We start from the raw sequence: 12,259 nt of genomic DNA, 5'->3' as shown, positions 1-12,259 counted from the left end.
AATTGAAGCGCGCGACACAATATTTTGGTATAGTCCTATGATTTCAACGTCAGTGATGATAATTTCAAAAAGTTAATTCACTCGTTCAATAAAACCAAAAATATAAATTAACTTCTTATAATGACGAAATACATATTTATCATTTAATAAACATTAAATCTGGAATGATTGATTTAAGAGAGCGCGATGTCACGCGCTTCACCCCATAAAGAACTTTATTATTTTTTTCTTAATTCATTCCTCGTCTTTTTTTTATCTATCGATATACAGTAAAACCTGTGTAAGACGGAATCGCACGGCACCGAATATTTTTCCGGTTTGGCAGTTTTTCGTTTTGCACAGTTTTTTTTTTTTTTATTAACCTTGCCGTTCCGAATATTATTTCCATTTAGGCAGGTTTACGTTGTACTCAGGTTCCATTTGGACAGGTTTTACTATATTAAATACACACACTAATGTTCCTTTTAAATGATAAAGATGATCCAATAAAAACTCCATTAAAAGATAAACAATATTAAATTTAAATAGATACATTTTTAAGTAATAAATACAAATTTTATTTAAATGTTGTTAATTAAAATACAGTCGAACCTCGAATAACAGCAATAACCTCTACATAGCGGCCATTTTTTTGTTAACAATAATCATACAACTGTGTTTTTTTTCTTTCTTTCTTTTGTTCCCATCGGTGGACGTTGTTCACAGGTTTGGCTTGTAAACATCTTTTAAAAATTCGATTTTTTTTAAACTACAAAAAAACTAGAATTAACTAACTAAAAAAAATATTAATAAGTAGTATTTTTACAAAATTTCCTGATTACGAATTCATGTTAATGAAGCAATTGATGTTTGTATCAATAAAGCGTATAGTTTCGAATGACCTTAATGATCCAACAATGCAGTTTTTCAATTAATTTATACGCAATTTTCATTATCATCATCTGCAATTTTACCTTCATTAAGCAGAATATTGAGAAATTTTAATAACTGATTGGTGTCATAGAGCGCATTCATTACAGGTCTCCGAGATAAGCAACGAGAGCTGTAATTGGATAATATCAACGAATAGAAAGAAGGTCAGAGGTCGCATTGGGATGCTTCTACGCGTACAAATACATAAATAGGAAGATTTTCAAGTTTTCATTAACAGTTTCTCATTAAAATTCGTCGAGAGAATATTCATTCTACTTTAATAAATTTTAAGAAGTAAGTTTGTATCAGTGCATATAAATTTACTAGAAACTAAGTAATTAATAGTTTTAATTTAAAAGTATACACACTGTATATATTATTTTAATTTAAAACTAGATATTAAATTAAAATTAAGTTCAGAATTTTTAATATTTAACTATGATTTAAAAGTTATCATCATGTACAAACTTTGTTTTTTAAATGCTATTTTATAGTAAGATAAATTATTTATATGTTAAAGAGTTGAATTTAAAATGAAAATTAATTAATATTTAAACGGATTTTTAAGTATTAAATATATTATCTTTAATTTATATAATAATTTAGGTTAAATATTTCAATAATTCTTGCTTGCATCATTTTTCGATTTATAAAGTAATATATTTAGTAATTTTAAGAAGAACGTAAAGAATTTATCGTAATTACATAAAATTATTCTTTTTATAAACATTAAACTAAAATTTATTGATAAATGATCAACATTTATTTAAGTTCGGTTCGTATTTTGCTAAACTTGTACTTTAAACTTTATCTGTACACGCAAAGTTCAAATTTATCGAAAGATGTATTTGTATAAAAACTTTCTTCATGTAAATATGAATAAATATAATTTTATAAATACGAAAAAAATAATTTAAATAATAAAAAAATCTAGTACAAACTTTAAGATACTGTTGTTATGTTTTTTTTAGTTAAAAATAAGTATTTTTGTCAATATTTGTAACAAAATAGGTCAGAAACCTTTCGCATATTCATAGGCCTTATTCTCATAGAAGCTATAATCAAATTTGTATGCAAATATCAAGTTTGACGTAAGCAAAAATAATTAATATTATACAAAAATGGCTACAAACGAAATCAAATGCGTAAATTGATTTTATATTAATCTTGACTTACTTCCTGGCTCGTTACTTTCTTCAACTTTTCACTTTTATTTTGGCGTTTTTCCTTGTAAATACATTAATTTCTCTCTTGACTAGATCTCAAACATGAAAACAAAGACCCACTGGAACGTAAATTCATCCAAAATCGCCGAAAAAACTTGCAATCCTATTCGATCACTCTTCGAAGTTTTAAAATTGGAGCCAAATCCTGAAAAACAAATGATAGCATTGTCTTTAGGTAAGTAATCTATTTATTAAATTTTACGAAAATTTATAAATTATTTAAAAAATTCTCTATTAATTAATTAGGTGATCCGACTGTTTTTGGAAATTTAAATCCCAGCGATGAAGCCATAGAAGCGATTATAGAAAGCGTAAATTCAATGAAGTTTAATGGATATGCACCGAGTACAGGTAATTTATAATATACACAGGATGGGACATCTAAATTACTTAATTTATAGTATCTCGTTAGTAAAATTCATGAATTTGTTACGGGATGAAGCACTTGATACGTCTGGTTCTTCTCATCTATCACCTTAAAACAACCCATTAATTGATATCGAGGGGCAAAGACATAACAAATTCATTATCGAAACGTAGTCGAACTATAAATTTAAATAATTTTGATTTCTGCAACGTTAAATTTTATTCCAGAAATTAGTTTGAGGAGTACTTATGTAATGCAACACTGATTTAACGACTGTTCCCCTGATGTTTTGCGAGTCATCCTGTGGTTAACTAGTGCACGATAATGATTAAACTCCAATAAAACACTAAAAAAAACAATTACAATTCATTTAGTAAAAAAACAAATTACATAATTTATGAATATATTTTTTAATATTTAAACTTAAGAAAATACATCCTCACTATGATAAATCTAAGCTTTAAAAAAATATATATAATTTTTCTTCAAAATCATTTTAGAATGTTACAAAACTTACTTAAGTGCAAAAAGAAATTAAATTTTAGTTCTAATTTCCTTTAATTTTAATTTTACACATTTCTGTACAAATAATCGTTCACTGTCTTCATTATTTGTATACAAATTATTACACATTACTAGACCATTATTTTTGCGACCTAATCGGTTTTTGACAAACCGTCGTTAAGCGAGCATCTTAATTTCCATAAGTTTAATGTTATAAATTATGTTCTGAAAAATATATTATTTGTTATGTAAACCATACAGAGATGCATGACTTAAATGAAGCATTTATGCATTCAGAAAATTTATACCGTAAAAGTAGGAATTTAAAAGCGATCGGTCGTAAAACGAGGTTATACTATACCATATATATAGGTCTATATATAATCTAAACAAAGGAAGAAAGAATAAACACAAAGTTTTGTAATATTTAGTGCTTTTTAAATAACTAAATTATATTTTTCCTAGAGAAAGTTTTGTAAGAAAGTTTTTAGAATTTGATGATAATATCGCAACATTATTAATTTTAATATTAAATAATTAATATATTTAACGCTTGTTATAAAATTTATTATACATTATAACTTAAAACTACAGCTATTAATAGCAATAACAAGACATAGAAGACTTACACATTTAACGAATAATTAATTGAAGATTATTAAGACCTTCACTTGATTATGTGTGCCTTTCTATCTCCCATATAGCAGCTTATACTAATAATTCTCTTATTTGATTATATGGTTTTTATATAGCTTAAATTTAACTTTAAAAATTCTTTTAGAAGTTTACATTTGCGCCAATTAAATTCATTTTTATTCAACTGGAGCTATGTTATAACCTTGAATAAGTGATTTAAAAAAAAAAAAAAGCGAACGTCACCTTCATAGACGATTTACTATTGCTGAAGGTGATCTTTGCCATTTTTCTAATTAAAAAAAATAGCAGTTCAATGATTTTATTTGATCCTATTCTTGAATTTGGAATTAGAATATTAATAAACTGCACCTGGGTTCAGTTAAGAAACAGTAAGAGAGATTTTTAAGTTCTTTTCGAATTAAAAAACTTTAATAATAAAAAAAGGCAAACTTTTTTTTAATTTAACGTTTATATTCTGTATAACAGCATACATTTTTATCACTATTGTACTGAGTTGATGACGGAAGAAATGATAACTAAGCAGCGATATTAATTTTTTAAAAATCACGCTTTTCACACGACAAATGTAATCAGTAATAATTTAATTTTGTGAATCTATCTTATCAGTTTTCTGGGAATTTTGACTATATTTCAAAAATAATTTAAAGTTCTAACTTAATTTCACTTATTTGAGTAAAATAATTAACTTAATTATAGTTATAATTTCATGTATTTCCGAATTAATACAGATCTTTGATGTTTTTGCCTTCTCTGATGCTCACATTTTTAATATTGGAATTTGTAGTAGAAATATGTAAAAAAATNACGAGGACTTTTTGCGTGCCTTCTGGATCTTCATTAATTAAAATATTAAATGTTACTTTGACGTGAATACATGTAAACAGACTCGCTATATTTTATAATGGTATGTACACACAATAATTGATGGGATATTTGTTTATAGGCGGCCTTGAAAACCATTCCCTATAATCACCGTTATTTTGGATGTTCGATTTAGGAACGACTCGATTTATGACAAAAATCTTTAAGCCGGGGATTACCACACTTCGTGTAACGTAATATTGTACTTATCACTTCAACTAGTTTCTTATTTATATACATTTAATGTAAAGAATCTCGGCAGAGTTTAATTTATTTTAAAAAAAATATTAATTCGTTTTAAAGAATGAATTTAAGAAAGAAAAAAATATTTGCAAAGTTGGCGCTTTCTCACACGTTGAAATATTCTGATACAATCAATCACATGAGCATGATCAAGGGTTACAAGGTTAAATGTTAAAGTTGATTGTTAAGATATTAAACACTGTGTTTATACATTGAAAATTTGAATAAACAAATGTAATGATGAAATAATCATTAATTAATTTTTATATTTTATTTAATAGCTAATTGTTTAAAATAAATTTTAAAACAAAAAAAGTAATAAAGTTCACCTATAAGTTTCTTTACATACAATAATTTACAACAATTTTATTAACCGTTAAGAAGGGAAAATCGTGGCGTTATGTACACCGATCTCTAAATAAAAAAAATTGAATAATTAATAATTTTTTAATAATATTATTTATTTTAAATACAGTATTATAAAGCATTCGAACAATTTTACAATTCTATTAAATTCTTCTTTCTTCTCATTATTAAGCAGAGTAAGTGCTTTAACAATTCCATAACCTTGATATTTATTATTTAAGAAAAATATATATGTATATAATCATGTGATTAGGTGTTTAGATACTTAACATTTAACCTCTCTTAGGACAAAAGTCAAGGCAAGGAGATTATCCTTTCAATAAACAAATTTTCGTAGTTTATGTGATTTAAATGTATCATTTCATTCCTCAACAGTATTGGTAAACATCCGATACTTATTTTTTCTACTATATATATGTAGAAAATATTTAAAGATATAAAATATTAGTTAAGGATTTTTGAAAATGAAATTTTTATATCATTAAATGCATAAAAATTTAAATTTCAGGATGTTATTTTAACGAGTGGGTGCTCTCAAGCGCTCGATCTCTGCATCACTGTGATTGCTAATCCAGGACAGAATATTTTGGTTCCAAGACCAGGATTTCCTCTATATCGCACTTTAGCGGAAGGTTTAGGAATAGAAACGAAACATTATAACCTACTCGTGAGTAAATTTTTGTGGATTTATCAATTTTTTTTTTAATCAAAATTTAACATTTTAAATACTGATTACAGCCCGAACGAGGATGGGAGATCGATTTAGATGATTTGGAATCGCAAATCGATAGTCAAACTGTCGCCATTATCATTAACAATCCTTCGAATCCTTGTGGTTCTGTTTTCTCAAGATTTCATCTTCAGGAAATTTTGAAAGTGGCGGAAAGAAATTTTATTCCGATAATTGCTGATGAAATATACGATTACTTTGTAAGTACTGTATTTCATTATTTACTAAAGAAACCTCATCTCATCTCACTTCAATAGACAATGTTATGAAATTAGATCCAGAACAGGGATTAACTTTCTGTAATCTAAGTATGAAATTTATCTACGGAACCAGAAAATAATCTGCAGATAGATTTCATGTGGACTATAAACTTGTAATTTATATTTTATTTTATTCTCTACGAACGTAATTCTCAGAAAGGTTCCATATGCTTCACTACACTGCTATAGAGTGGTCTATGGCACAAGAAAACGTAGTTAAAATTTCATCATTAATATACGTAAAGTGATATTTATTTTTCCTTAAGTTTTAATTTAGGTAGGTAAAAATTGAAGTAATATTGCATTACATTACGTATTAAAAAGTAATTTAAGATGTGAACATAATATAAACTCAATCATACAAAAATTATTGATGAAATATGATATAATGATGTAACTTAACCTATTCAGTACAAAGTATTTAGTGTTGAGTTTATGCAATTTCATAATGTTTACTATTTTTTTTTAATGCTTATATTGCAATTGCATTTTAATTAAACTTGGGCAATATAGGTTATCAATCATAACAACGAGTCTTTCTAAATAATTTTAATATAAACATATACATTTGTAAATAATTTAATTTTGCATTTATAGAATAAAAGTTCAATAACTTATAAATTATAGGGGAGACCGGGGCAACTTCGGCATGCGGGGCAAGTTTGTCAAGCGCTTTTTTTTTTTAAAAACAAATTAAAAGGAGACTTTGGTTATAGGTTAGGCAGTTGAGTTTTATTGGTGGCTTGTTGAGTGTAGTGTTTTTATTGTTCTCCAACAAGCGTAGTTGAATTATCAAGCAAATTTTCATTTTCGTTCAATTCCATATAATATTTTTTTTCCATTTATATTGAATTGGCAGGTTTTGTTATAATTCCATGATAACGAAAGTTACTTTTCCTGTTAGAAGGATGTAACTTCAACTTATTCACGTGGCCAGATCGTGGCTTGGCATTCTGTTCTCAGGGTTGTACTTAATGTTTCGAAATCATGACTAGCGGGGTAAGATCGGCAACATAAAGCCACATTAGAAGCAAAGGATAAAAATCAAACAGATGATAAATGAAAACATGTTTGCATTTGTTATTCATGTATATATGTCTTTGAACTTGCATTTCGTTGTAATAATATTAAATGGGTGTTGGATTTGTATTTCTTTGTTTTAATAGTGAATTCCAACTTATACATTGTTAATAACATAATTTTATATACGTGCCTATCTTGCCCCATTACTGTTGCCCCTATACCAGGGGCAACTTTAATAAAAATAATTAAAATAATTACAACTTTACAAAAAGAGAGAAGTTGCCGATCTTGCCCCTATACCCGGGGCAACTTCGTCAATTTCTCTCTTCTTGTAAAGTTGTAATTATTTTAATTATTTTTATTTCCAAACTGATTTTAACCAGTTCTATAGTAAGGTAACATTCCAATAGACAATATGCAAAGCTTTTTTTTTCAGTTTACAGCAGTATTTATTACACAAAATTTAAGTAAAGCTTAACATGCCGATCTTGCCCCGGTCTCCCCTAATATTTAAAAATAATTTCTTTAAGTAATTTGTTCAGTATATTAGGATTTAAACTCTTTGTTTGTATTTAATTGCTTCTCAAGTATTTGTAAAATTATAAATATTCAATTGTAAAATTGTAAATATTAGGTATAAATATTTGTGAATTCAGTATTTTTAAACAAGAACATTCAACTAGATCAATGATTCTTAACCTTTTTCGCCGTTATATCGTTGAATTTTTAAAATGTAGGCCCTACTCTTCCACCCCAAAATAAAATCAGTTGATTTTACTTAAGAAGGCAAGATCGTGTAATTTTTTCACATCCATTTTAAGCTTAACTTTAGATACACGTTAAGGAATTAAGAAAGAAAATTCGTGCCCATTAATCAATGTAAACAAACATTCAGGTATAGATTAGGAATTTATAACAGAAATAGTTCAAATTATACATTTAATTCCCATTTCTGTCTGTAGAGAAAAAAAAGATTTAAAAAGTTCAATTAAAGAGAAAATTTTATCTACCAGGTATGGCTCGCACCTTGTTTTAGCAGTGCTTATAGTCAGTATAGTTGTTTTAACAGCATTCTAGGCCTCTAGGAAAGACGGTTCACCGGGCCCTATCTTCCCAACCGGCGGATGATCGAAAAATTAGTGTTAAATTCTGGCCTGTGCATAAATAAGCGTGGGTCCTCCAGGAAACTGCCCAGAGTGCCCATGTATTAAGACGGCACTGCTTATATTCCATGCTAATAACCTCTGTTAGATTATTACTATGGTTAAAATAATTGTAGAAACTTAGCAACAGCATTTGATATATTAGTTGTGGGTTCGATCCCTTTCAGAATTTTTTAATCATTTTTTGATTTTTGAGGATAAATGTCGCCTGTATAATACAGTTTATATATTGAAAATTATGCAATTTATTGACGTAGTTTAATTAAATGCATTAAAATGGATTTAAACATTTATTATTGAAGTATTAACTTTATTTATCCCTGATAAAATTATCTGACCAATATTGACCTCTGATTTCCACTAATATTTATATAAAACCAGCAAAAATTTTTTAAATATATGCTTAATAAATTCTTAATAAATATTAAATTTTAAGATATATTTTTTAAATTAATCTTTTAAAATCTTTTTAGGTATTTCCTGGATTCGAATTTATTCCTATCGCCAGTTTATCTACTAACGTCCCGATATTAACGTGCGGTGGATTAACAAAAAGGTATATTAAAAATAATTTATATTTGTAATGAAAAAATTCAAAATATTATATATAAGTTTAATTAATATATTTAGAAAGATTATTTGTTAAAAATTAAATTATAAAGTCTTATTCTATATATTTTAGACACTTAGTTCCGGGATGGAGAATGGGTTGGATTCTCATTCACGATCGAAATGATGTATTTGAAGCTTCTGTAAGTAAATATTTCGCAGGTTTAATAAAAGAAATATAAATAAAAATTTTGAGAATTACTATTAAACACTTGTTAACGTAAATATAAAATATAAACACATTTTTCTTTCCATTTTAACCTTTACTCTACATTTTTTCATCATAGCTAGAGCAATTTCATACAGATAAACACTTTAATATATTCTGTAGATGATGTTAAACAGTATTTTATTAACTTATTAAAATATTAAAATTTACGCGTTAAAAATTTATAAAAACATAATGAACGAGAAGTTTCCGCGAGAAAACAAATTTAGTGTCAAAACTCACCACTACTTAACCCGACTACCAACGACTAAAAATATGTGGCACAACACACACGTGCTATGGTCAATATCTAGTTATTAAACCGTTTATGTCATGTGAAATACTATTCTTATTTCTGCAGATCAGTAGCTATGATCATGACTGTGCTTGAAGCTGTTCTCCGGACAACACTGAATAAGAGTATTTTAATTATGTTCACTCTGTATTTAGTAATCTTAATCAGTTTCAATTATACTCGTTCGTAATTTAATATCTGCCAGTGTGTAAAAATTTACTAAAACACAAGCTAAAAAAGTTAACTTAATTTTTTAAATACAGTAGAACCTCGAAAACTCGGCTCTCGATAACCCGGCACTACGGATAACTCGGCCACACCCTGACAGGGCAAAAAAATCCTTAGTTAATTAATTTTCATTATAGCAGCTTTATAAAAGTATAAAAGCTCTCATATAGTATTTTTCTGAGGTCTGTCTTATCAGGTAAATTACTTTACACAGTGTATTCATTAATTTTCATTTTCATGTAGTAAAGGCTCTATGCCTTCATAAAGGACGTACTTTTCCTTTGTTTAAGGGTATTTGGGCAGTTTATTCTCTGTTATATTCTCAAGTAAACAATACATACAAGTACAGTACAGTATTTTCTGAGGAAACACTCGTACTTATTTTTTTTAACCCCATTCCCGATAACCCGGCATTTTCACAAACTCGGCCACCCTTCGGTCCACATTAGGCCGAGTTTTCGAGGTTCTACTGTATATAGAAAAAATAACATTAAAACAAATTAAATATAAACAGCTTCAGCGTATCTTTTATTTACTATAGTAAATGCAATAAATGAAATCTCACACAATAGTAAATTTATTTCACTTGAATTTAAGCATTTAAAGAAGGAATTTAATTATACTTATTTTATTTATTTATGTTTTTTTTTATTTGAACAGATAAGAAATGGTTTATTATCCTTGAGTCAAAGAATAATCGGTAGCAACACCATCGTTCAAGGGGCACTTCCTGCTATCCTCAAAAATACACCTCAATCATTCTATGATGAAACCATCGAAATAGTTAATGTACGTTTAAGTTTATTAATTTATTATGTATATATAAATCGCTCTTAAATATAAACAATAATAAATTTTAATATATTTTATAGAGCAATGCCAAATTTGCCCATTCTTATTTATCCAAAATACCAGGATTACATCCCATAACACCTGCTGGCGCTATGTATATGATGGTAAATACTTATTCATACAAAATAAACTATAAATTATTTTGATTTATGAATACTTAAGATAATATTTCTTATAGGTTTACATTGAGATGAGTTGCTTTCCCGATATAAAGCACGACACACATTTTATGGAAGCCTTAATTTCAGAACAATCGGTTTCGTGTTTACCTGGATCGGTATGTATAAAATTTAATAAAAACTGTACGCACATTTCAATATTATAATGTTAAATTTGAATTATTTTTCTAGTGCTTTGATTTCCCAGGTTATATTCGCATTGTATTGACATTACCAGAAGAACAATTGAAGGAGGCTTGCGAAAGAATAGAGCAATTTTGTTACAATCATTACGCCGTTCCCAAGACGAACGATCGCCCGACAGATCTGTTTTTGCAACAGATGATCACTATGCCGGTATGATGAAGATTCATCATCATCTTGCATATGTTAATCAAGAATTATTATAGATTCGAGAGAGTTGTAATCCTTACCATATTATGGTTCACTGTTCCTCCTATCCGAGGTTTTGCAAGAAGATGAATGACGAAGGAGGCTATTATAAGTACGAAATATGTTAAATATGTTATACGAAAAACTAAAAATTGACAAAATATTTATCCTGGAAACTAAGAATGATGTCTTGAAGTGGAACAAAATTGTAAATAATTGTTTTTATTAGTTGTAAATATGTTGAAAAGTTGTAAATATTTATGAATTGTGATGCCATTTCGAACAGAATATTTTTGTTTTGTATACACAATAAATGAAATGCGTCGAAAATAATGTCAACAGAATATAAACTGCACAATAATTCTTTTGTTACACCGAAATTTGTATCTTGGAAAGACATCAATAAAATAATAATTTTGCCAGGACCTAGTTTGTTTTATAAAATTAATTTTAAAAATTATATTCCTTGTTAAGAGATGAAAATATTCTTATAAATATGGAATATTTTATTTAGTTCAATTTATAGTTTGAAAGATAAATTTAGTTTATAATAATAAATTCGTTTCAAAATTTTGATATTAATCGTTGGTAAAAAATTGTCGTGATAATAGCATGATGCAATAAGTAATTCATCTGTTCTTATGTGCTCACCACCCATCCGGCCTGAAAAAAGGCTGTCTTAGTGCCCACAGAGTGGTGTCCAAAAAAAAAAAAAATTAAGTGAATCAAAGGATTGCTATTGCTTGTTTATTTGATACGGCAAGGCGACGCGACATGGATGACTCCCGGAAGGACTTTCTAAAAGAAACTGTCTCTATTTAGGTGTTGAAAACGTAAAGAAAAACGGAAACCTCCATGTGACTAACTTTGTCCAGACCCGTTGCCCAGACGCGAACTCACGATCGACTAGCGTTGGTCAATGGTTTTTATCTATTCGATCACTGGTGGGCACTAAAGACCATTATCACTACAATATGATGTAAATTTTGAAAGTGATTCTCTTTTTCGAGTGACGATTATAATACAAGCGTATGAGATGCCATACTGGGCGCTTAGGCCGTTCGACCAATTGGAACAAAACTCGCAAGTTACGTTCACATACTTATATCTTGGATAATGGCTTATCTCACTCCAAAATATTGATCGGATTTCTATATATCGATTCATTTCTATATACACTACTGTACAGTACATTTATTTGCTG

The 12,259-nt window shown here is 27.9% G+C and overlaps 1 protein-coding gene across 1 annotated transcript; it reads left to right on the top strand.

Moving 5' to 3' along the window:
- Positions 1-1,049: 1,049 nt before the first annotated feature.
- On the top strand, positions 1,050-11,480 carry LOC111614404 (tyrosine aminotransferase-like). Its single transcript, XM_023355771.1, is given in 11 exon segments — positions 1,050-1,206; positions 2,172-2,313; positions 2,385-2,494; positions 5,594-5,803; positions 5,875-6,066; positions 8,786-8,868; positions 8,995-9,064; positions 10,313-10,441; positions 10,525-10,608; positions 10,683-10,781; positions 10,855-11,480. Coding segments are annotated over 10 exon segments (1,281 nt in total). The 5' UTR covers positions 1,050-1,206; positions 2,172-2,180; the 3' UTR covers positions 11,026-11,480.
- The last annotated feature ends 779 nt before the right edge of the window (positions 11,481-12,259 follow it).

The sequence above is a fragment of the Centruroides sculpturatus genome, unplaced genomic scaffold (assembly GCF_000671375.1).
Source record: "Centruroides sculpturatus isolate CEXI.00-Female unplaced genomic scaffold, Cexi_2.0 scaffold2080, whole genome shotgun sequence".
Lineage (NCBI taxonomy): Eukaryota > Metazoa > Arthropoda > Arachnida > Scorpiones > Buthidae > Centruroides > Centruroides sculpturatus.
This window is presented reverse-complemented; position numbering and strand designations above follow the sequence as displayed.